This window comes from Sardina pilchardus, chromosome 21 (assembly GCF_963854185.1).
Source record: "Sardina pilchardus chromosome 21, fSarPil1.1, whole genome shotgun sequence".
Classification (NCBI taxonomy): Eukaryota; Metazoa; Chordata; class Actinopteri; order Clupeiformes; family Clupeidae; genus Sardina; species Sardina pilchardus.
Genome location: NC_085014.1, coordinates 28017680 through 28043957, shown reverse-complemented (window position 1 = coordinate 28043957; position 26278 = coordinate 28017680). Strand labels below are relative to the sequence as shown.

The 26278-nt window shown below is 51.4% G+C and overlaps 1 protein-coding gene across 4 annotated transcripts in view; it reads left to right on the top strand.

The window, feature by feature from the left end:
• Positions 1-26278, top strand: part of atp11c (ATPase phospholipid transporting 11C) — a 56229-nt gene that overhangs the window by 7510 nt on the left and 22441 nt on the right. For all 4 annotated transcript variants that reach the window (XM_062524174.1, XM_062524173.1, XM_062524172.1 and 1 more), the window contains exons 2-12: positions 8725-8844; positions 14056-14145; positions 19767-19847; positions 21046-21153; positions 22162-22290; positions 22673-22761; positions 23928-23978; positions 24599-24663; positions 25091-25172; positions 25474-25624; positions 26053-26250. In XM_062524174.1, coding sequence (XP_062380158.1) covers positions 8725-8844; positions 14056-14145; positions 19767-19847; positions 21046-21153; positions 22162-22290; positions 22673-22761; positions 23928-23978; positions 24599-24663; positions 25091-25172; positions 25474-25624; positions 26053-26250 — 1164 coding nt within the window. The remainder of the gene's footprint in view (positions 1-8724; positions 8845-14055; positions 14146-19766; positions 19848-21045; positions 21154-22161; positions 22291-22672; positions 22762-23927; positions 23979-24598; positions 24664-25090; positions 25173-25473; positions 25625-26052; positions 26251-26278) is intronic.

Below are 26278 nucleotides of genomic sequence, written 5' to 3'. Positions count from 1 at the left end.
CCATCCATCCATCCATCCAGCCCTAAGCCTGGAGACCCTGTTAGAGTTGGAGCTCTGAGGGTGCATGGAGGGATGAGCCAGTGAGGGCACACAGGAGAGGAGAACACTCTGCCTCAGCTGCCATGTCTTGTCTGTGGTGCGTTCCACTGCACCAGGCTGACACCACCACCCTCACCACCCTTGGCCCACCCCCACCCCCACCCCCACCTCACCCCCACATCTCTCATCTCCGCTCGGCTCCCCATCCTTCCTGGTGTGGTGGGGATGAGTTTTCCATTCTCAGGGTGTCCAGGGAGGCTGCTGTCAAATGTAGGCCAGGCTGAGAGCACGCCATGTACGCTTGCAACTGCTGCTGCTGCTGCTGCAGCTGCGTACCTCAAACAATGCCATTCTCTAAGCTCGCCACACACACACACACACACACACACACACACACACACACACACTGTGTCTCAAATATATTGAGCATCAGCTCCTCACAGCCAGTCCTCAGTTGAAGTTGCGGGGCTGCTATTAATACGCTGGCTGTGCCACCCCGTCCTGTGGCCCAGTGATGGAGGGAAGAATAAAGGACTACATACACAGAGACCACAATCTGCCATTGTGAGACCGCCGTGGCTGGGGGTGGACTCCTCATCCAACGCACCCACACGCACACCCATGTACTTTGCTTACTCGCTCTTGCTGCAAATAGGCGACCGTGTTGATGCATGATTTCAGCTTACAAAGAGACAGTCTTGTGCTGAAATGCTGCTGGAGGGCAGATGCATACAGTAACCGTCAGAGGACTTTCCCTGTCCCTGAGCAGGGCTTGGATCCACTTTCGGTGCACACGGAAAGCTATTTTTTACTTTAACAATGTAGCCGGGGCTGTTTTTAGTCCAAGACTGCTCGTACACTGTGGTTCTGTGGTAGCACAGATGACCTAGGAGAGGAGATTTAGTCCGCATTCCCCCATGTTGTGGTCCTGTTTCCCAAGCCTTGTGTGTTGGCCACGGGCCCAATGCAGGCTAGTGTCTTTCATTTCTGAAATATTCTTAGTGCTTTGAGAGAGCAGCACTTTGCTACTAAACACGCCAACACACACTCCCTATCCACCAGCCCAAACAGCAATTGTGTCCTTGTCATTTGGCATTATGTTACCTTGTGCAATTGTGTGTCCTTGTCATTTGGCATTATGTTACCATCAGGTAACTGTGTGTGAACATGAGTTTGTACCCGATTCATTTGCCCCTGAAGTGTTGAGGGGGGCACATTTTGTGTTTCCCTTTCCTCTGTCATAGTTGACATTAAGAGTTGGCAATAGTTAGAAAACTGAGGTCATAGCACATCTGTCATTTCTTGTTGTTTTCCCCCTGACCTTATCAGTAGCTTCTCGTTTTTAAACAAAGTTAGCTCAATTGGGTTTAGCGGGTAGATAATGACCTGAGTTGTGGGGCCCCTTCTAATAGCCTGTCTTTGATAGGTGGGTGTGGGCACCATGGGAGGAAGCTAATTCAATAAGTCTGAGGAAACGTATCTGTCTCAGTGTCACAACTATTGCATTAGGAAAATGGGGTGTCGTGTTAAACTCCACAACATACTCCATCATTTTGTTTTACGTCTTTATGGCCCTACGTATGTTCGGCTCTCCTGTTCAGATTTATCTTGGCTCCCATGGGTCCACTTTGTCCTAAGTTGAAGGACACCGAGAGTAACATCGGGTCAGGTAATGGCGTATAAGAGCACATGCAGCATTTTGGAGCCAAACATTTTCTTTCACTGAAGGTTGTTGCAGTCGCTGCTCTGATCGAAGTCATTTTGAACTCTTTTTGACAGTTGGGTTAAGACGCGTGCTCCTCTCTTGGTGGCCGGTACATCTGTGGGTGTGGTGAACACTTGGGCGCAGCTCTGTTGCATAAAGGAAATAAGAATGCAAAGTGAGGTGAAGGCCGCGATCCCCGCCCTCTTGCCCTTCTCTTTTCGCCTTTAAGAGCGATCGCGCCGTCCTGCTCGGCCATCTGCCGCAGAGCACATCTCCCTCCCAGCCAGCCAGCCAGCCATCAGGCCTCAGCCCAGTGATGGCAGCTGACGTCCACTTTGAGCTGCGCTCAGGAGCTCATTGTCCCCTCCATTCCACTCGGCTTCCCTTCCTTGCCCGCTCCGCTCGCTCGTCTCCCTCTTGCCATGCCATCTTGTCACTTTAACTTTGATGCTTGAGCCCTTTTAGCACTGACTTCTGTGAGCATTGATAAGCGCCTGTCACAAGACCGTGTGTCTGTGTGTGTGTGTGCATGTGAGCATTTGACTGTGTGGCGCAAGTCAGGGACATGCTCTGCTTGGCAGCCTGGTTGTGCGCTTGACTTGCAGGGCTTGGTGTTTTTGCAGGGCTGGGAGGAGGCTCCACCACCTGCCCTCCTCCTGAATCACCACCACAGAGCAGCACTTTGACCGTGGGCCAGGCTTAGATCAGCTCCCAGCAACAGAGCATGTGGCTGCCCGGGAGATGAGTGTGAGCTGTGGAGCGCGTGTGACCGACACAGAGTGTGATGATGACCTGTCCAAACTCACTAGCCTGTCAGGAGCTTCAGATGTTCATTTAGTGGCCTTAACCAGCTCTCCAGGAAGGAGATTGTGGAGCAGGGATGTACACACTGTGCAGGAAATCCCCTCCGCGCTCTGCAAAGCTAACACATGTGTCAAAGCACAATTAACCCTGGGTGCCATAAGGCTTACTTCAGTGAAAAATGTCTGCTTTACTGAAAAGAGGCGGTCATTTGTGTAACGCCATTTTGTGTAATAGCTGTATTTTAGTCAGCCACATTATAACTGCAATATAAAGTTGCAAGATGCATAGTTTGGAGTCAAAAGTAACTGCTAATGGGATTGCGTATAATTATCTCAACCTAAAATTAATTAGTCTCACTAAACAAAAGTCTGTGTTTTTTTAAAGGCTTGAGCAGCAGCAACATTTTCAAGAACGAGAAGGAACTTATCGCTTTCTGCCCAGCAGCATAGTGCCACAGTAACAAGCTGTGAATCACACTTTATAGCCAGCAGTCCACAGTTAGCCTTTATCTCTGTATTCTCAACAGGGCTAATTTAGCTTGATCGTTAGGCTTGGTTGTAGCCCTCATCCAGCTACAACACGTCACAGAACAGATCTCCTCTCGGCCTTTTTCGCCTTGCCGGGTTTGTCAGCCGTCCAAAGTTGAGCGCACTAAACTATGCTTGTGACATTACATCCAGGCAGCCCATTTGCCAATCAAAGTTTGGACACATGTTAGCAGCTCTCTCTTGTCACGTTTCCTGACCAAGCGCAATTTAGTAGAGTCACTGAAGTGATGACAAGTGTGACAAAGTGAGTCCTGCTCGGCTCGCATGCCAAACCAAGTGCAACGTCGATGAAATATCACAATCCATTCCCTTCCCATAGCTTGCCACGGGATGTTATCAATCATAGTCAAGGGAATAAAGACACTTCATCTTAAAAGCGTGTATTTCGGCACAGCGCATGGATGGAAAAAAAGGCGTCTGGCAGAACATTGTTTTGTCACAATTCATTACTCATTCAGGGCTGTTGCAACAGGAAGGCCCGTTTCCAACACAGAGAGAGCACTCGGAGCAAGACTCTTTTTGGTTATTTGAGGGTCCTGTGAGGGTAACTGATGCGGCACCTGACAATATTTCACTATTTGCCACTGCACAAAAAAAGACGTTTTGAGGCATAGAGCTGTGCTCCAGCAAAGGACACAATGCTGAACAGAAAATGAACTTTCTACCTCTTTGTTTGGTTTGTTTTCTTTGCTTGTTGTTAATGGCTTTTCACAGAGAATTTCTGCCCATGCAGGATGCCATTCCGTAGTCTCACTGTAACTAAACTACTAAGGTGTGTTTAGTCAGTAGCCTGCTCGGACACAGGTCCTCATGTCTGGGGCCTCCGGCTCGCCTCTCTGCTGATCTTTGTGCACAATAGGAGTCTGTCTGTGAGACCTCGTTAAGCATTAATGCCAAGCGCTCGAGTGGCTGTCATAGTGGACGGTCACAGACAGGACATTGTGATGTCACCGGGCTCTGGGGAGCGGAGAGAGACGCTTGGCCCGTGGTAGCACCTGAGCTGATGCCAGTCCGCCCGGCATTTGGCTGCTGCGCAATACCAGTCATTGTGTTCCGTGCAGCATGGGCGCACACAACAGTTGCTGTTCTCCATGGTGCAGCGTTACCTGTACATCATGTGGCGCTAACACTGATTAAACATAAAGGCTAATCTAATATTGCGCTGACCTGGTCTGTTTAATTCCGTAATGGCTCGTTTACTAGCGAGCACCGCAGCTAAAAAGAGTTTCTCCGTTGAGGAAAAGCATGTTTGTTGTATTGATTTCTCCCCTTGTCTTTGTTTGTGCTGTGGCTAATGTCCCTCCGCTCAGGCACAACTTGCCCTCGCATCATTGCTGGCGCACGCATCCCTCCTTTGAATCTCTTTGTTTGGGTTCCGTTCAGCGGAGAGACGACGGACACTGAGGCGGAGATAATTTCATCAGTTCCATCATATTTCTCCCTGCATTAGCGCTGGGCTCGCCTGCTCCGGAGGGCTGAGGGTGCCGGCTGAGGAATGAGTATTGTGATCACGTAAGGGGTGCTGCAGGCCCTGCCTTCTGACCCTCATTACATTTAACACTGAATTTCCCTCTAAATCACTGATCTCCCAGCGCGGCTACAGTTCTCAGACGAACCCTTGGGCCGGCTTGTACTCCAGCACTTCCCGCCTCTAATGGTCTGTTGCTTGCTCTTTTGTGGGACTTTGCCCTGCTGTCCTCCTTAGCCGTGTCTGTTTTTGGAGCACACGTGCGTGGCTTCAGTAAGCGCAGTGCCTGTTGGAAAGGCCACTGCTGCTCTGTGGCTGTGGGTTTGGGCCAGTGCCTATTCATGTTTACCATAGGCAGATGCTAACCTTGAGGCAGTGTTGTTGTTGGAGCGTAGACCTTGCGGTTAATGACTCCCAGAGAGAGAGAGGGAGAGGGAGAGGGAGGGATGAAAGAGTAAGGTAGAGTTCAGTCCATCAGCCAGACTGGACACTGGGTTGCTCCTTTGTTGGCTTGTTTGCTTGCAGTGCCACCACAGCAACTACTGGGGTTTAAAGGACCCCCGAAGTGACCGCTGTCCACTCTTGGGTTTGGCGTCCTTGTTTGAGGTGTGCTCTGGGCAGAGAGTGTCCATCTGTTGGAGAGTGCCAACTCCGCAGCGGACCGACTCTCCCATAGCTTGGGAGCTTCAGCCAGATATGCTCAAGCAAAGGTGGTGTCATTTTTTTTTATTTTCCGGCTTTGCCTCTTTGCTGCAGTTCAGTATGCCCGAGGCTTCCTCCTGCTCCTCCACCAGACGCAGTCGGACACATTTCTACAGGTCGGCTTATCTGGACAGATAACCGCACCAACCGTGTGCCATACAAGATAAATGTTGCTGTCTCGATGTGTTAAATGATCTGCTAAACTGGAAGTTCAGCACTGCACTGAAGTACATCATAACCATAACATAACCATATTACCCCGGTCTGCGGGTCCAAAGTGCTGACAAAGGCAGGGTGCCCGCATGTTCCCAAACCGGCTCATTGGTTGCCTTTGTACTGCTTCACGTGCTGTGTCTGGGCCTCACTTGACCTTAGTCAGCAGGTTATAGGAGCGCGGTAAGAGAGAGAGGACTTAGGCCAAACTTTCGCAATGCGAAAGGGAGGACATGGTGTAGTTTGTGCATTCTGAACTCTCTCCGACCCTTTGACAAGCACCCCTCATCCCTCCACATTCCCATAAGGGTGGGAGGAGGGGTCTTGTCTGGGTGGGCGTAGGAGAGCAGCGCAGCCCAGACAGCTTTTGGAGATCTCTGTGCTGTGGCCTTGGCTAAGCAGCCCTTTCTGTGTTCTGCTCTCTGTCACTATCTCTCTCTCCCTCCCTCCCACTTTGTTCTGTTCTTCCTTTCCTCTCTTCACACCTCCCCCAGCCTTCCTGCTTGTCCATCCGGCCTTTCCTGCCGGCCGTGTCCAAGTGGGCAGCAGGCTCGGCGCACAGCGCGCTGCACACCACAACCCTACTGGCTGAACCGATCGGCCGAGACGCGAGCAGCACACCGGGCCTTGTTCCGCGCCCTTCCCCTCCGGAACCTTCTAAAGTCGATGCCCTCGGCCGCCACCACGCTGCTCTCGGCACTCTTAAGACGGAGGCGGATAAATGGCGCGGATAAGGGCTGCTCGTGGCTAATGCCGCATACCCCGCGAGATCGGCAGCAGCCTAATCTGCTCTGCGGAGATTAGGCCGGCGTAATCGCAGGCATGTGAGAGGTGAATCTGATTAGCCAGTTATCTGGCAGCGCTCGGCTACCAGCCACTCAGTCGGCCCGCAGGTAGCAGAGGCCCTCGGCGCCGCTCGGAGATGGCGGGAGTGGCCGGAAGAAGTCGCCCCAGGGCCGTTTATGCCGTTTATGGCCGTGTCGTTACGGACCCCTTCCTCCGTGCGAAGGTGGAACTCGGTGGCCGGCGCTGTCGGTGGGGCCGGCGTGTGCCGTGCGGAGGAGCGGCCGCCACAGCAGATCTCTTCCCCCACGGCTGCTGAATTATTAACGCGGACGCTAATAGCTCTCGCCTCCCGCGCAGCGCCTCACCTCACCTCGACTCAGCTCAGTCCGCAGATAGGAAGAGACAGGAAGCGCGAGAGGAGGCAAGGTGGGGGAAGGAAGTGGTCTTTCCCCTATCTTGAGAAAGGAAGCAGGAGGTGTGTGTGTGTGTGTGTGTGTGTGTGTGTGTGTGTGTGTGTTTGAGTGAGCTGAGAGGAATCTCTGCTCTTACTGACACATCATTTCCGTTGGGCCGGGCAGGAAGAGTGTATGTGTGTGTGTGTGTGTGTGGAGTGGGAGGGGGGGTGGTTGTGTTGGTTGATGGGACAGCTGCACAATGCCGATGGCTTGGTGGCTGGTGCTTGTGGCTGGGCAGGCTGGCAGCTGACCCCAAGGCAGTTTCCCCTGCAGTCCGTCTGGCATCAGGGAAGACTTCCTATTCAGAGACGCTGAGTCACTGGCAGCGCCCACTGTCTTCCGCGCCTTGGCTCGCCACGCCATGCCAGCCCTCATCCTCCCTTACACACACACACACACACACATATGCACACATACACACACTCCCTGGAGGCCCTTCTAGGCCTGTGGAATGTGTCTACTACCATCCGCCTCGCACTCAGAGGATCACGTGCCCATATGCATTCACACACAAACACACACACACACACTCACACGCGCACACATGCGCGCACACACACACACACACATGAAGAACTGCCCTTACTCATGAATACGAACATGTGTCATCTACTTAAAAACAGATGTGACTAAATAGGATGGCTCTGTTTGTGTGTGTGTGTGTGTGTGTGTGTTTGTGTGTGTGTGGTGGAGGGGTTGCGTATACTCACTTCCTCCAGGCTCTGTATCAGGAGAAGATAAAGGGGTCCATAAATCTTACAGCTCTTTCCCTCCTTCACTCTCTTGCGCTCTCTCTTCCTCTTCCCCTCCTCCTTCATTCTCTCTCTCTCTCTCTCTCTCTCTCCCTCATTCTCTCTCTCTCTCTCTCTCTCTTGGTCTCTTCACCTCTTCCTTCACTGTATAACCAGCTAATCATCAGTGGAGCTGCACCTGCCAGTGAAACCCCCAACTCATTCAGGACTTTTGCCCGGCCATCGTGGCCTTGCTGACCTTTTGTCTCTCTCTCGCTCACTCACACACATGCACACACGCGCACACACACACACACACACACACACACACCATAGCAGCACTCTACGCCCCCCCCCCCCCCACTCTCTCTTTCTGTAATGCTCAAGGGATTGCGCTGGCTCTCGGCGTCTTGAGCAAGTTTCATCATTCTCTGGCAAGCACCTCTCACTAAGCCTATTATTCCAAATGATGAGGCGGGCTTTTTTCCCCCCCATCTCTTTGTTTTTATCCTGCGCTCATTTTTCAGCCGCTGGCATCCTATTCCCCCGGCCTCGGCCCTTTCAGATTTGTGGCCCGTGGGATGTTTTTCATATTTCATGAGTCGGTGTATTTTTTATTTCTCTTAGTCTTTAACTTGGTGCACTTTAAAGACATTTGTCATCCCTGCAGTGAAGAGAACAGAGCATCGGAGCGGTGCCATGTGGCTGTGGGCTGTGGTCTGGGGAAAAAACCTGAAATGAATCGCTCCTCTGTAGGTTGGGCAGCGGTCGGCAGTGGGTGCAGTGGATGCCCATACATGGGTAGAAGAGGGCTCTGCCTAAATGGGTTTGGGTGTTTGCTGGTCCCCAGTGCTGGCGTCTCCTCCATTCTGGAGAAATGTTTACGTGCCCACCGGCTGTTCAGGAGACGTGGGGCCTCCCACATGATCCTGGGATGGCAGCTGCCGCTTCACTGATGTGCTGACTGACAACTCTTCCTCCCTCTCTTTCTCTCTCTCTCTCTCTTTCTCTGTTTCTGCTGTGTTCCCTCTCTCCCTGCTCTCGCTCACCTATTCCATTTCTACCCCTCTCTCTTTTGCTCTATTCTTCTTAGTCACAACATGCAGCTTTTCCTTTTGTTTTCTTTCTTTCAGTTCAGGATGAAAAATGATGTATGACGTTTATATTAAATGTTTCGATTAAAGGTTTTTATGGATGCAGCAATTGAAATGGTTGGATGCTGGTTGAATAAACACATGATATTCAACCTCTCTCTCTCTCTCTCTCTGTACAGTGTGGAGGGGATGAGAAGAGGGTGGACAGCAGGACCATCTATGTGGGCACCTGGCAGGGTCCGCCCACCGAGGCCTTCATCCCCCCCAAATTCTGTGACAACAGGATTGTGTCTTCCAAGGTAAGAACACCTCCCGCAGCAAAGCACAGAGCATCTGTGTGTGCAACAAATAATTGATTTGTTGTTGACTATAGCAACTATTTTGATAATCGATAATCGGATAGGTTTGTATAATTGTTTAAGGAGAATACTGAAACATTCTGTTGAATTGAATATTTTCTGCTGTGCTTACTCCTCTATGACAGAACTAAATATCTTTGGTGTGTGGACAAAGCAAGGCATTTGAACATATTGTGTTTTTTGGAAAACAATGATCAACATTTGTTTACCATTTTATGGCATTTTACCAGTCAAAAACTAAATTGTCGAGAAAATAATCGTGAGACTATGAAAATAATCGTTAGTTGCAGCCCTAGTGCGTGCGTGCGTGCGTGCGTGCGTGCGTGCGGGGTGCCTCAGCAGCTGCTCTTTACTTTTCCGATCATGTTGTGCTAACTAATCCACCAGGCCCACTTTAAACTGTGTGAACTGGAATGCGCTGCTTAAACGCTGGAATGGCTAACCTGTGCCAGGCAAATTTAGTACACCTGTGATTTACTTTTCCCTCTAAAGCACTTTTTCTGACACTCTGTTTTCATCAGCTCACAATATATTGCTTTTCATGAAACACTATGCTGTTGAAGCCACCGCGGAGGGAGGGGTGGGGGACGGGGGGTGTTGACTATTTGAGTCCTAGAATAGTTCATCGGGCTGGGAACATAGCCAGCGTGTCTTTAGCTCGTTTCTCCGGCACATTCCGCACTCGCCCTGGTGCTCTGCCACCTGTTCCTCCAGGTGTGAAGAGACTCTTCAGCGCGGGCTGCATCGCCCCACAGGCCCTGGACCAGACTGGCCAGTCAGCACCGGCTCCTTCTCTGTCATGATCTGTCTCCTCTCTCGCCGGAGCACTCTGTCTTTTTCACATTCAAGTTCAAGTTCAAATCCAAATGAGCTTCATTGGCCTGACTGTGTCATCAAAATATTGCCAAAGTTCTGGACATCTCCTACAGAAAGGAATGCCGAACCCCCTCTCCCTCCTGCTGTCTGTTTCACTCAGAGCCCTCATCTCTCTCTTTCACCCCTGCCTCCCCCTCTTTTACACACAAGCACCCATCCTCCCTCCTCCCTCCTCCCTCCTCCACCTCCTCCTCATCTATCCTCTCAGGAATTCTCATAAATTTCTCCACCCCCTGTCCGGCGCTCCATCAGACCCCCACCACCACCACTTCAGTACTGCTCGTCTCAGCACCAATGGTGGCCCGCGATTTGTCAGCAGGCCTGGGCAGCGGCTGAAATACATGGTAGCTATTAAGGTGCAGGCGGGCTGGGCCATTCAATCTGTTTCCTGGGCCTGATGGCCCCCCCTAAATCTCCCCCACTGGGGCAGGAGAGCAGGGGAGCTGGGGATGGATCGGCTTTTAAAGAATGGATGTAAAGAAGTGTGTGTGTGTGTGTGCGTGCGTGTGTGTGTGTGTGTGTGTTGCGTAGCACAGCTGTCACAGAGGTAGGCAAAGACTGAGGTATAAAGATTTTCCCCATAGATTTGAAAGATGAAGAGAGGAGCAAAGAATAATATCTGCTGCTGTGGAAACGAATGGTCCTTTGCCACATGGTGCATTCTGTAGACATCAACATTCACTGAGATCATAAAGTCCAAGAAGGAAATGGAGACCAATATTTGACTAGGGGCTGCTGTTTAAATTTTGTCTGTTTTAAAGTCCAATTTTCGCAAAGCTCTTGAGTAACTGGTTGTTGGCACTAGAGCCGTTTTCCCTAAACAGTCAAATGTCTAGTCATGGGGTGTTCAGCCATAGCCAATTCACAAAGTTAACCAGGTTTGATGTTTGAGACCCAAGTCAGCTGTTGTGCTTTCAGCAGAGGTATAAAATGTCGGGCTTCAGAAACTAAAACTCCTGCAAATTTTTTTCCCAACCATTCACTTAATCAGCTGATTTTAATGAGCACAACTCTTAAGTCAGGTAGATCAGGTAATTAGTGAAATCACCTGTGTTAATCACACAGGTAGAACCAATATATGGCAGGACCTTTACTTTCTGAAGCAGGACTTTTACATCTCTGGCTCTCTGTGAGTCTCTGTGCTGAGTGTGACTTTGCATTAAATCTGCATCTGAGACTTTTGTGGAGGGGTGTGTGTGTGTGTGTATGAATGTGTGTGCGTGTGTGTTTTGCTTGTGTTTATGTGGCTCAGAAAGATATTTATAGGTGTGTGTGAGTGTGCGTAGGGGGTTGTGCTGAGGATGGCCTAATCAATGGTCCTCCGGTGGGACAGTAAACACACTTTAATTACCCTCAGTCTGCTGTTTACTCTTTTCCTCCTCTCTCCATCATCCTGCTGCTTACCCCTCTCCCTCGCTCCTTGGCACCTCTCACTCCACCCCTCCATCCCTCCTGCTCTCATCACTCCGTTTTATTGCCTGGCTTTCGCTCAAAGATAAAAGTCCTGAATGATATTGAAAAGGTGAGGCCCCTGTTTGTGACACCAGAGTGCTGCATTTGAATGAGAGAGCTCCCACCGAGAGTGTTATGTTTACAGCACAATAGCACACACACCTAAAGATGTGGTTCATGAAGAATCTGAAGGATATTCTGTGAACTCAGGAAGCTCATGAACAGTTTATGACTGTAAATGGAAACATATGGTAGGCAGAAATATCACTAGCTGCATTGGCTCTTACTCATCAGCATCATTTGCATGGACTTTGCATTGTAAATATGAAACCTATGATGTTGTTTACTCCTACTGGGTCCTACCGCTCATTTAAAGGGATATTCCACCATTTTGGGAATTACTCATTTTCCACCTCCCCCTTGAGTTAAACAATTGATTTGTACCTTTTTCCAGTTCATCCAGCCGTTCTCTGAGTCTGATGATACCAGTTTTAGCTCCAGCCTAGCATAGATCATTGAATCTAATTAGACCATTAGCATCTCGCCTGCTAGCATCACGTTTAAAAGTGACAAAGATTCACAGTAATTTTCCTACATAATACTTGTCCTCTCAAGTTAGAAAGTGTAATAAGACCAACCGAAAATGAAAAGTTGTGATTTTCTAGGCTGATTTTACATGGAATATCTCTCATCCCAGCGTAATAATCAAGGAACACCATGGGCACAGCAGCACATTGAGATCATGCAGCACCTAGAAATAGCCCCTGTAGGCTAACTTCCAGCAGCAAGGTTGAGCTGCAGCAGACGTGACTGGATTATTATGCCTGACTTGAGAGTATAGTTCCAGCTGCTCTAACTAGAAAAGGAAATAGTTAAGGTTTAAGTGTCCTTCCACGCTGATAGGGATTGCATTGGTCATCCCGTCTGACGTGGACCACACTGAATCAGACTCTGATCAGTGGCAACCTGGCAATCCGGAGTAGATAGCTACTGATGCAGGGGTTGCACCTGTGCAGAACAGTGTAACTACAAAATCATGATATTTCCTCTTATCTCTAAACACAGTCACACAGATGTACACAGGAACAGAATGAAATGACAACAGTCATCTCATATGTGGAAGAACACATAGCAGAAACATCAGGACATGAGTTATTTATGAATATAAACATCATAAGTTCTGAATCCAATACTCTCAACGGTCTGTTTCTCTAGGTGTACATTAGAGCCACAACACTTACTTTCATAGTCAATTAAATCTGTCAATTATTTTCTCGATTTAGTTGTTTGGTTGTTTTATCAATAAATGGGCAGACAATGGTAAAAAAAAATGTCAGTGTTTCCTAAAGCTGAAGATTATGTCCTCAAATGTCTTGTTTTGTCCACATGCTTAACATATTTACTTTACTGTTGTAGAAATGTAAGTAAAGTTAAAAATATTCAAGGTATTTTCTTTAAAAATAAATGATCATAAAAGGTTTAAACAATTAGTTGGCGATCTGTTGTAATAATTGATAATTATCGATTATTGTTGCAGCCCTAGTGGACCTGCTCCTTAGCGTCTGTCTTGTTTACTGCTAGTACTAGCGTAGATACGGTTTGGTTCCTTTAGGAAAGGTCTTTTCCGCCAACAGAGAACCGACTCCGTTTGTGAGGAAACATCGGCGCATTTTGACCAAAATTTTGGTTCGGAGCTTGAACCATTTTTTTCCCCCTGCAAACCGCATTGGGTGTGCCACTTCACCATTCAGAAGGGAGAATGCTTAACCCATGCTTTTCCCCTCCTTATCAACTGTTACTATTCAAGTAGTCAACTAGCAGCAGACGTTAACTAGACAACTGATTTTTTTCACGAGACAACTGTTCATATCATTGTCCCGTTTATGCATCTCATTAGCTTTTATTTTGCATGCAACACCCATTGTTGATGATGCACCCTTGGTTGAGTTCAAAACTGGTGGGAATGTGGGCTGGTTCACTAGATAGCACCACGGTTCAAAGAATTCCGAACAGGACCGGTTCAAGAACGGGTTCGCTGTCAGTGGAAAAACGCCCGGAGTGGTGTTGGGTTCTCTGTGTCGGAGAGGGAGATGTGAGATGTGGAAGTACTAGCACTAGCGTAGATACTGCTGCTCTAGGAGTGGTGTTGGGTTCTCTGTGTCGGAGATGTGTAAGTGGAGAGAAGCCTTCCTGCCTTCCTGTGAGTGCGGCGGGGTATAAGCAGCCGTGGCCTGCTGGAGAGGGAATAGAGAGGGCAGGGGAGCCAGCGCTGCTGTGTCTGTCGGAGTTGAGTCTGGGGCTGGAGAAGGTAATCAGCTCAGCTTTCCGGGGCGCGTAGCATTAGGCAGATAAGTGGCTAAGCCAAATCAATGCTCTACCTGCGGGCACCACAGGGCCAATCTCCCAGGTCACTCTCACACACACACACACACACACACACACACACACACACACACACACACACACACACACACACACAGAACTATTCACCATGAAGCACTTCCCATTCCCAACTGCCACACTACGTCTATTGTCTTCCCCGCTGTTCCTCTGTTCCTCTTCTCTACTCAGTCACAACACACGAGCGTAATAGCGGCGAGGGCTGGATGTGAGATGTGTAGTTGTGTACTAGGCTGTGGGACTGTTGCCTCAGCGACGGCTCAGTCCCTGATCTGGTTTTGCATGCGTGCCTGTGAACTTGGTTGAGGGGAGGAAAGGGAAGGGCTTTCAGCTGTTTACCAGCAGCATGTAATTAGGTTCCAGCGTGTGTTTTAATTCCTATGCCACAACCCCCCTCCCCACCCGCCCCCTTCTGTTTTGCAGTACACAGTATGGAACTTTCTGCCAAAGAACTTGTTCGAGCAGTTCAGGAGAATTGCCAATTTCTACTTCCTCATCATCTTCCTAGTCCAGGTGAGTGGTTTGTGTGTGTGTGTGTGTGTGTGTGTGTGTGAGTGAGTGATTGTGTGAACAGGTGTGCGGTGAGGTTCTGCCCTCTTACCATTTGATTGTGTAATGGTGTGTGTGTGTGTGTGTGTGTGTGTGTGTGTGTTGGCTGGGCTGCTGATATGATTCATCCTCCCAAACAGATACTGTTACTGCATTAACTGAAACCCAACTGAACTGGAAATGACGTTTGTGCTCCATGGTTTCCATCAAACTGATTTGTAGGGGAGATATGTGTGTGTGTGTGTGTGTGTGTGTGTGTGTGTGTGTGTGTGTGTTTGTATGTGTGTTTATGTATTTGGATCACAGCAGTGTGAGGCAGCCAAGCTGCTGTTGGCTCAATGTCTCTGTGTGTATTGGTGGTGCCACACACACACACACACACACACACACGCACACACAGAAAGTGCTCAGTGATGACGTGGGTGATGATAGGCTGTGTAAACACACCTCTAGCTCCCCCTATGCTCTAACCCCAAACAACAGCCAGGCCCAGCGGGCCTTAAGTCAACTCCAGCTCCCACTGCAGGCTGTGCGGCGCTGCGCTGCTCTGGATGGGCCCGGCTCCAGTGGAGAGGCCCAGAGACCGGCCCCAGCTGCTGGGCCCGCGGCGCCCCACTCCCCCCCCTCCCCTCCGCTCCACTCCACTCAGGCCTGGGTCAGCACTGGAGCTCCACTGTGCTGCTGTCTGCTCACTCTCAGTCAAGTGGCGTGCAGCAGCTCTTTCTCTCTCGGTTAGAAGTGCACTTTCTATATTGGTGCTGTGTGCGTGTGTGTGTGCGTGTGTGAGACATACTGTGATGCATGTGAGGTGTTTTGTTTGTCATTGTTTGTATTTACGAGTGCGCTGCTGGTTGTGCTCCACTAAGCCAGCACTTATGCCAGTTGCTCAGGGTCCCCCGCATTGCTCCCCCTTACACTCACACACACACACACACACACACACACACACACACACACACACACACACACACACACACACACACAGTACTCACACACGTGGCAGTCACGGAGGAACCTCACGGCAGCATCAGAGCTACAGAAATAGAGCAGCCTCTGTCTCCTGAGGCCCACATGCAAATGTACCATCACACACACACACACACACACACACACACACACACACACACAAACCCAGTGCAGATCTCTTTCACTCTGACTCTCTCTCTCTCTCTTGCTCTCTCTCTCTTTTGCTCTCACTATTACACTCTCTTTCTCTCACTATTACACTCTCTTTCTCTCACTATTACTCTCTCTTTCACCTCTCTCCCTTTTGCTCTCACTATTGCTCTCTCTTTCTCTCTCACTATTACACTCTCTCTTTCTCTCACTATTTCTCTTTCTCTTTCTCTTTCTCTCTCTCTCTCATGTCTTTCACTGTCTCTGTCTCTGTCTGTGTTGGCAGCAATCCTCTTGTTTTCCCGTCTCTCCTCTCCCTCTGTCTTTATCTCTTGTTTCATAATTTCTGCCCCTATTTTTCTCTGCATCTCCCCTCTGTCCCCGTCTCCCCCTCCCTCCCTCTACCTGTACCTCTCTCTTTCTCCATCTCTCTGTCTCTCTCTCTCTCCATCTCTCTCTCTCTCTCTCCCTCTCCCTCTCTCTGCAGCGCTGCATTGCTGACGTCAGGAGGCAGGAAGCCCTCTGTAGTTCTGTAGGGAGCCACAAATAGACACGGGCAGATAAAAAAGCAGCGCGGCGCTAAAAATAGCCCTGCGTGCCTCCACTGGGATCTGCTGGGAGCAGGAGGGAGGGAGAGAGGGAGAGAGAGGGGGACAGGAGAGGAGAGGAGAAGAGGAGGAGAATGGTAGAGAGGGAGAGAGAGAGAGAGGGGGAGAGACAGGAGAGGAGAATGGGAGAGAGAGATGGAGAGACAGGAGAGGAGAGGAGAGGAGAATGAGGGAGGGCATGAGGGGGATGACACAATACAGCAGGCGAGTGGGTGGGAGATCTCTGTCTTTCACAGGAACACTCTGACACCGATCTGGCAGGGATGTACCTCAGAATGTACCCGTGTGTGTGTGTGTGTGTGTGTGTGTGTGTGTGTGTGTGTGTTTGTGTGAGTGTGTGACTAAGGCTGTCTATGTGAGTGCACACATGTATGATTGCACACTCCTGACTAAGAAGAAGCCATGAACAGCAGTGAGAATATGATCTAGAAAAGGAGAGACTATAGACAAATAGAAAGAGAGAGAGAGATGGAGAGAGAGAGAGAGATGGATAGATGGAGAGAGAGAGAGTAAAATGGGATTTGGGAAGGGCTGTTGTGTGGAGCAGCAGGAGGGCTGTTGGAAGAGAGGCAGCGTGTTGTGGAGTACGAGTGTGCTAGGTGTGAACTCTGTAGGTCGTTAGCTGGTGCGTCAGCGTTTGTGGCTGTAGTGCAATAGTTTGTAGTTGTGTGTAGATCTGGGTAGGGGTGTGTAGTGTACACATCTCTGAACTTCAGCTGACTTTTGGAAAAGCAGAAATGGTGCATCATACTTTCACTCATTCACTTTCATACACACACACACACACACACACTGTCTTTCATACTCGTTCTCTGACACATTATTTCTCTCACTCGCCTTACACACACACACACACACACACGCGCACGCCAGCAGAAGCAGAAGTTTGGCCATAAAAGACTGTTGTCCAGCGTCAGCAAGGCCCAGTTCATGACACTACTGCTGATCACAATGGTTCTGTGAAGAGGTCATAAATTTCAGCAGTTAAGCGGCGGTGCGGTTCCTGCCATGCCATTGTGTAGCTGCGCCATGTTCCCTCTTATGCTCTAATGGAGGGACGCAGTTGATGCCCGCGAGGGTCTGCACATCGGATCCTGCCAAATATCTGCCTTTCGTTGTTTAGTTTAGTTTTAACTGTGCACTGATTGCATTGGTGAGCCTCTCCTTTTGGAAATGAGATTATTTCTGCTGCACAGTTCCCCTTATGGCAGTGCAGAGCCTTTTTGAAGTGAACAAGGCAAAACTTTATTAGATTAAACAAATGTTGACAAAGCTCTGCTCTCTGCATGTGACTCGCTGCCAAGAGTGACGCGTAATGTATTGCAGTAGATCATGTTGCAGTGCTCAGCACACGCGTTTAAAAAGTCCCGGCTGAGTTGTGTTTGGGCTGGGGGGTCACGAGGGCATCATGTTGTGGGGCCTGTCGAGGCCTGAAGCAATTCCCTCCCACGCTATCTGGAGAGCGCGTGGATTCACTCCATCTTGCCTGACTGTCCACTTCATCATCCGGCCCATCCAGCCGCATCTGTAGCCTTCACCCTCCGCTGCTGCTGCCGCTGCTGCTGCCGCTGCTGCCGTGGTGTGCTGCGCTGCGTGTGCTGTGGTGCTGTGGTGCTGCGGTGGGCTCTGCTCTGCTCTGCGTCGGCCCGGCTCGCCTTCACAAAGGCCTTTCATCAGCACGCCGGCCCACTACGGGAGGCCACGGGGCAGGAGGGAGGGAGGGGAGGGAGGGGGGGGGGAGCCGGCCAGCACCGCAGCCCATCCATCATGCCACCAGCCGCCACTAACCCCCCCATCCACACCCCCCACCCCCCCGCCGAAACAGCCGCTCCCCCAGCAAGGGTCAGGGCCCCAGAGCACCCAGCACCGTAATAACCCCCAAACCAGACGCAGGAGGAGAGGGAGGGAGGGAGGAGAGGGAGGAGAGGGATAGAGGAGAGTTTAGTGGGTGCGGCACTCTCACCTTAAAACACCTGCAAGTCTTCTCCCTGTTTTTTTCCCCCCTTTTTTTCTTTCTTTTTTTTCTCCCCCGGCTTTCTGACAGGCCAAAGTGGTTTCATTTCCAGAGGTAATGCTCTGCTCTGCTCTGCTCTGGCCGGGGAGAGTGCTGGAGGATGCTACAGAGAGAGAGAAGAAGAGAGAAAAGACTTTATTTATTTAGTTGGGTGATGAGGGGGCGGCTTTTACCAGGAAAAGCCCTGTCTGCTGGGTACTGTCACTCGCCACACTGAGCAGCTGTGTGTGTGTGCCGGTGTGTGTGCCGGTGTGTGTGCCTGTGTGTGTGTGTGCCTGTGTGTGTGTGTGTATGTGAGAGAGAGAGAGAGATGGGGAGCGCATTAGACATCTCCAAACATACCTTTGACTCTCTGGGCCGGGGAGTGGACTTGAATTCCATCCTTATTGACTTGAATGTGAAAAGGTCATTTCACCGTTAAGTGTGTTTGTGCATCTGTGTGTTTGTTTATGGGCCTGTCTCTGTCTGTCTGTGTTTCCACATTTGTCTATGGGAGCGCTGTGGCACAGAAACGGTGTGTAAATCCACCTCATAAGCGCGCTAAAGGTCGTTGAGTTTGGAAGGGATTGTTTGTGTGTGTGTGTTTGGGGGGGTGGCCGTGTGAGGGGCAAGTCTAGGCAGGCTGCTGTGGATTAACGGGCCTTACTCTCCAGTTGGTGACCATCATTTAAGAAAAACAGGTCTTAGACTGTTTACGCATGCCTGTGTGTGTGTGTGTGTGTGTGTGTGTGTGTGTGTGTGTGTGTGTGTGTGTGTGTGTGTTTGCGTGCTAATGTGGTGGCCTGTTTCCAGCTGGTTGCAGGGGATTACCTGGCTCCCACCGTGTGGAAAAGCACACCAGTTCAGGATCAGCCCCTCTCCTTCCGTTCACTCTCTCCCTCTTTTCTTTCTCTCTCTCTCTCTATCCCTCTATCTTTCTCTCTGCCATCTCTCTTCCCCTCCTCCTGCTGTGTGGCAGTCTGTTCTCTCTCTTGGCTCTTTCAGAGCACACACAGATAGTTGTGGTGTGGCTGTATGTGTGTATGCGTGTGTGTGTTTGCCGTGCCATGTAAACTCTCGTTCCCTGGCTTGCCTGGGGGGGCAGTGTGTGGGTTCCACTCTGGTTCTCCCCAGACAGTGATCACTGAACGAAAGCGAGGGAGAGAGAGGATAAAAAAGAAAGGAGAGAAACGCTCCTCTTTCACACGAGCGCTCTCTGCGATAAGGAGCCCTGCAGACCAACAGTCACACGTTCACACTCTGGAGTGGCTCCCGGGCGAGAGTGAGAGCGAGAGTGAGAGTGGAGGTGCTGGTGGCGTTGCTCATGTTGCTCATGTGGCTGGTGGCATTGTGGTTTGGCAAGGGAGCCCCACCCTCACACCTCATCAGCCTGCAGCACCTGCGTTATCTCACTCACACGCTCACACACACTCACACACACTCACTCACTCACCTGCCTCCCAGTCAGCCAGCTCAGACCAGGGTGGGAAAAAATGCTCCCAGACCTCAAAGCCACTGTGACGTGTGTGTGTGTGTGTGTGTGTGTGTGTGTGGGATGGGACGGGCAGGAGAAGACATGTCTGTACACAGTGAGGTCCCAGGCGTGCACTGGTCCCTGATGAGAGCCACCTGGAGTGACTGACTGGTGTGCTTAAGGCTCTATACAGTACATGCACAGTCTTGCTCAGCAGACAGAACACCAGCCATGTGTCTACGGATACACACAATAATGGGATTGGCACTAATACACTATGTGTGAGTGTGTGTGAAGGGATGTGTTGATGTTTGTGTTTGTGAGTTCTTGCAAGGGGATAAGGTGAAGGGGATCAATGTATAAACTAAAGTGTGTGTGTGTGTTACCCCTCCAGGTGATTGTGGACACCCCCACCAGCCCAGTCACGAGTGGCTTACCTTTGTTTTTTGTGATCACAGTGACCGCCATCAAACAGGTGAGTGACCCCCCCGTCCACCCCACATCCCACCCCACCTCTGTCAGACACCAGTGTCTCTCTCTCGCATATCTCTCCACTCGTCTGCTCTCATGCAGTCATTCACTGCACCCTGATGGTGCGTGCGGAGAGGTGAGTGTGTGCGTGTGTGTGTGCTGCTGCGTCCACTAAGAGGCCGAGCGGAGGCTTTATTGGGCTCCGTCACCGGCCTTAACTCAAGCTCTGCTGCTCGGGCACTTTTTAGTGCTGCTGAGCAGCTTTTGGGAAAATGGCTGGAAAAAAGGAAGGAGAAGGTCTTTTTATCTGCGTTAAAATCTGATCACAAACTAGCCTGTTCCCACACAACAACTCACCAAACATGTCCCCACACACACACACGCACACACACACACACGCGCACGCACATGCACACAATACACACAGGCCTACGCCACACACTCTGTTCTTCAGATGTATTGTCTCAGGATTGACTTTGTGGTGGCTCCTGCTGTTTGGGCTTTTGAAGGCTGGACAATGGAGGGTGGGCGCGCGCGCACTTATCTGGCCCGGCCACACACACACTGGCCGGCGGGAGCGGGGGGTGGGCGGACGCCTTTTGAAGTGTGGAAACCGGGGCGCGGGGGGGGGGGACCTATCAAAGCGGTCATCTCAGTCCCCAAGTCACCCAGAAGGCCCATCCAAGGGACCGGCGTCCCAAATTAGCGTCCGGCTAAAGCAGCGCTGCACAATAGGCCCCACTGGTGGTGAGTCAGCGCGCCGCGAGCCTCTCTCTCCCATAGCCCCCTGATGAGTGTGTGGACATGTGAGAGGGCTGGGGTGGCCCACAGCGGTCATCCCGGGGTCACTGCTCCCAGGAAGGTTCACACTCGGCTCTCTGGACAGGGGGGCCCACAGTGTGTGCTGAATCACCTCCGTCCACCGGGTCAGTTTGGAAAGTGTTGGAGTCCTCAGGGTGGGGTGATGAGTTTCTTAATCCTGTATAATCTGCTCTAAACTTACCTCCTGTGGTCTCTCTCTGTGCTTCCTGTCTGTCCTCTCTCTCCCTCTCCCTCTCCCTCTCTCTCTCTCTCTCTCTCTCTCTCTCTCTCTCTCTCTCTCTCTCTCTCTCCCTCTCCCTCTCCCTCTCCCTCTCCCTCTCCCTCTCCCTCTCCCTCTCCCTCTCCCTCTCCCTCTCTCTCTCTCTCTCTCTCTCTCTCAGGGCTATGAGGATTGGCTGCGGCACAAGGCGGACAAGGAGGTGAATAAGTACCTAGTGACGGTGCTGGAGAATGGGGGTAGAGTACGCAAGGAGAGCGAGAAGATCAAGGTAGGCCTCACTCTCGTTGAACTCTCTCTCTCTCTCTCTCTGTGTGTGTGTGTGTGTGTGTGTGTGTGTGTGTGTGTGTGTGTTCAGATTTGGGATGTCTCTGTGTGCCGAGTGCTTTTTCCATTCATTCTTTGCTTGTGTAAGTAAATATTTGTGTTTCTGTGTAAGGAATTCAGCACTCTGTCAAGTGTGTGTGTGTGTGCATGTGCGCACAGGGGCCGTAAAGAGCAGCTCTAAGACTTCCTCTAAGAGCCCCATCAGCACCCCGAGGTCCCTCTAATACCTTAAGCCATCTGTTAAATGAAGACGTGGCACCCGAGCCATCTCAATTAATTAGGCTCGTTACAGCCAATCAGGGCTCGTTAGGAGGCGAGGCCGGGCAGGCGGACGGCCTCCGTGGGGGCAGTCCTGAGGCAGCAGCAGGCCCCGGGGCGCCGGGCGCACCTGCCTCATCTCCGGGAGCGCTGGCGCCGGGCCTAGTGGCACACACACGGGGGTGGACGCTGCTGACCACTCACATTTCCCTGCTCGGCCATAAGTGCTGAGTCATGGTGTGTGTGCGTGTTGGCGCTGTAGCTCTATTATCTGCCTCCGTGTATATGGAGATGCAGCCGGGGCTGAGGAAGAGAGGGGGGAACTGTTGCTGTGCAAAAGAGGAGACACCTGCTCCACAGCGCACAAGCGTGACATTAGACCTGCTCGCTATTGTAGTGGAAAGAGCTGCACCGTGTACGCGGAGGGGATGTCGGAGATGAAACTGATACAGATTTGTCAGGGTAGTTAAAGGCTGGCTTGATGTGAGATGACATTGATCATATCCAGGTGGGCCATATGGACCACATGTGGATGTATTGTTATATCAGTTAACACATCTGTGCACAGCTGTGTTCATGTCTCTAAGCTGCTGTGTGTGTCTGTTGTGTGTGTTGTGTCTGGTGTGTGTGTTGTGTATGTTGTGGGTGGGTGTGTCTGTGTGTGTGTGGTCGCTTGCGTGCGTGTTGTGTGCAGGTGGGAGATGTGGTGGAGGTGGTGGAGGACGAGACCTTTCCCTGTGACCTGATTCTGCTGCAGTCCAGTCGGGACACCGACACCTGCTTCGTCACCACAGCCAGCCTGGACGGAGAGTCCAACCACAAGGTGAGCGCTCCGAGCCCCCCAGCCCCTCCGTCCCCTCCGTCCTGCTCTCTCTCCGCGGGCTGGACGCTGCTCTGGACGCCGTGCTGGATGCCTCGCTGGCCGCCACGCTCGGCTGCTCTGGAATGCAGGGCCACGCGCTGCTTGATTTCCTTCTTGGCAGGACACAGGCGGCCTCAGCTTTTCCTCTCGCACTGTGTTTTGATTTTGCGATTTTTTAGGTGCTTGACCCAGATATTTTCATTAGCGCTCTGTGCTGTGTGCCGCGTTCGATGTCCTCAGTGACCGGTGCGAGTGTGCTGTTGGTTTGTTGGTGTGCGCGCCTGCTTTGAAGCCCTAAGCCAACCCCCTTGAACGTTCCCTTCATCTGTGTGTGTCCCTGCAGACACATTACACAGTGCCAGACACGGACAAGGAGCTGGAGCATCTCAGCGCCACCATCGAGTGTGAACAGCCACAGCCTGACCTCTACAAGTACGTCCTCGTCCCCCGTCAGCTCTCACCCTTCTCCTCCACCTCCTTCTCCTTCTCCTCCTCCACCTCCTCCTCCTCCTCCGTCAGCACACCCACAGCTCTCCCTTTCATCTCCCGCCATGTTGTTTACTCTCTCCCCACCTTCCCTGCTCACGTTCACTCTCTCCCTTCCTCCTTTCCATGCTAGCTTCTATTGTTCCTTCCTGTCTTTCTTGTTCTTCTTTTTCTCTGTCTTTTTTTTGTTTTGTTTTGTTTTTTTTCCCCTGTCATTTTCAGTCATTGCTCCTTTAGTCGTTCTCTGTTCTTCTCTATCCCCCTCTCACGGTCGCTCCTCCCCACTCTCTCTCTCTCTCCCTCACAATAGTACTTCAACTCCAAACGTTTCCGACCTCTCTGCCGTTTGTCCACCCCCCCTTAATGGGGTGCTTGTTGTTGATGGATCTGAGCCCATCTGTTTACAGGATGTGGGACTTGCTGAGCAAGTTCCCTGCAAGTGTGTGTGTGCACGCCAGGGCTGAGCGCTGCTCCGTAATGAGACTGGCCAGAGATGCCCGCTCAGGCCTTACGGAGCCTCGCTCCACTTAATGACATCCAGCAGCCCCTGATTTAGGATCAGCGGGGCGATCTCCAGCAGTGACCGTTACCATAATGACCCAAAAATCATCCACAGGCTTAAGACCTGCCGTTTGGGGGCGTTTGAGCCTTTGGTGCCACCTATTGACGGCCTGGCGCTACTGCGTGCAGATGTCCATCTGCGGCCGCACTCTGGTATTCCGGGCAGATGAAGCGCCAGATGTCGCCCGCTCAGAATCCATTTCCCCCAGACGAGGCTCTTCTGAAGGGGCCCTGCCAGAGAGCCAGGCTGCTGGGTCATTCCCAATGAGCATCTCGCCAGTAATTGGTGCTCTGCTTTGGAGGGCGCCCGTGTGTCCAGCGCAGTCTCTGCTGCCAGAGCAGCCTCTCCTCAGGGCCCGCTCCCTCTCCCTCTCCTCAAACACTATAGTGTCTCCAATCACACTGGGGGTGGGAGGGGCTGATGTGGCTCATCTCAGGTGAATGGGACATGATGTGATCGCCATACCTGAGCACGTCAGTAGCCCATGCAGTGGTCAACAGTGCTACTGAGCCCTTCAAGAGTAAATGAATATTCTTTGTATCTCCTGTAGGTTCAATGGTCGAATGCACATCTACAAAACTGACCAGGAGACCCTTGTAAGGTGAGTTTGTGTCTGTGTGTGTGTGTGTGTGAGAGGCGGTGTGTGTGTGTGTGTGTGTGTGTGTGTGTGTGTGTGTGTTGCCCGTTTAAGCTCTGTCCACTTCCCCGAACAGCGAGCGGCTGTCATTATTGCATTGATCCATAACTCCAGTAGGTGTTTAAGTAAAGGCTTCCTGGCATGGCCTCAGACGCCTGCTGGACATTAAATAAAATGCTGGGGGAAGGCATTTGTCATCGGCCACTTGGTCACGCGCCTTGTCCATGCACAAGTCAGCGCGGGCCAAAGTCAAGAGGGCCCGTAGCCCCCCCCTCCCCCTCCCTCTCCCCCTCCCCGCACAGGAGCTCTCCACTGCCCTGTCTGACCCTCTCAGCTAGAGGCGGCGGTGCTAGACAGCCACTGGAGGTTGTTATGCTCAACTCTTCCACTTCACCAGAATGGCCCGCCGCAGTGCCAAGAAGGGCTCTCATGTCTGTGTTCCCAGAACAGCTGGACCTGACTGCTGGAATTGCCTGCAGGATAGCATGTGTTTTTGATGCTGTGTTTGCGTGTGTGTGTGTGTGTGTGTGTGTGTGTGTGTGTGTGTGTGTAAAAAGCTCAGCCCTTTCCTGTTGTCTGTGCAGGTCACTGGGGCCAGAGAACCTGCTCCTGAAAGGCGCCACATTAAAGAACACGGAGAAGATTTGCGGTAAACAAGATTTGTAGAGCATGAGTAATCCGCATGAGTCAGACGCTGTGAACTCCCATAATTGCAGGATGTGAAGTTCCCTTTACTATGGATGCCATTCAGCGCTGTAATCTATGGGGGCCTGCGGCCATTGTTATTATTCATGAATGGAAATTGTGTCCACTACCGATTTGATCTTTAAAGGATAAACCATCGTAATTGTGCTGTCTTCCTGAGCAGCACTGGTTGAAATGGTGGTTCTGTACTATTGTGTGTGTCATTGTTGACCCTTGACTATGCATAAGGGTGGACTAGCTCCTCTCCCTTAAGTCCAGTGGGAACTTGTAGTTTATCTTTGAGATTATTACGTTGATGTGTGTGTGTGTGTGTGTGTGTGTGTGTGTGTGTGGAAGTGTAAACTGAAGTGTGGTGTGTTCCTGGTCTGCAGGCGTAGCTGTGTACACCGGCATGGAGACCAAGATGGCACTCAACTATCAGGGCAAGTCCCAGAAGCGCTCTGCTGTGGAGAAGTAAGTGTGGGGAAGAAGGGAGGGAGATAGAGAGAGAGAGGGATGGAGGGATGGAGGAGGGCGATGGTCTGGCTGCCAGCCCTTATTGAGTGATCTGGCCGCTCCCTCGGTGCTGCCTGCTTTAGCCTCATCAGGGAGAGAGGGAGGAGCAGAGCTGGCTCAGACACACACCCTGGCCAGCACCCAGGCCTGGGGAAGGAGAGAGATGCTGCCCTGACCCCACTCTCTCTCTCTCTGTGTGTGTGTGTGTGTGTGTGTGTGTGTGTGTGTGTGTGTGTGTGCGCGTGCGCTCCTCCTCCAGGTCCATCAACGGCTTCCTGCTGGTGTACCTGTGCATCCTGATCAGCAAGGCGCTGGTGTGCACCACGCTCAAGTACTGGTGGCAGAGCAAGGAGGGGCAGGACGAGCCCTGGTACAACCACAAGACCCAGAAGGAGAGGGACACCAACAGGGTGAGCAGAGCAGCGTCCACCACTGGCCACTAATGCACTGCTCGGCGTGGGCAGAGGGGGAGGGGGGCACCATCCCCTCCGCACCCCCGAGGTGCACTCATTAAGACGAGGAGAAGTCATTATGGGATAGCACAGGCTAATTAAATAACCATAATGAGCTGAGCCACTCATGCTTGGGGAGCCTTTGAGCAGGAGCTGTGCCTGCCTTCATGCCTCTGTGTGGAAGCTCACTTAATCAACTCCAACTCCAACTCTAATCTGTCTTTTTTCCTCTTGCCTTTATTTGTACCTTCTGACCACTGTTGATGACATTGTTTGTTGACCTAACAATAGGTGGACTATATATCGGAGTTGATAATCCACTGTGGCGTTAATTGTGTGTGTGTGTTTTGTGTTTGTGTGTGTGTGTGTATGTGTCCATGGTGCAGTTCCTCAAGATGTTTACAGACTTCCTGTCCTTCATGGTGCTGTTCAACTTCATCATCCCCGTGTCCATGTATGTCACCGTGGAGATGCAGAAGTTCCTGGGCTCCTTCTTCATCACCTGGGACAGCGACTTCTACGACCCCGAGATAAACGAGGGCGCGCTGGTCAACACCTCCGACCTCAACGAGGAGCTGGGCCAGGTAGCACCCTAGCTCCATAGATACGGCC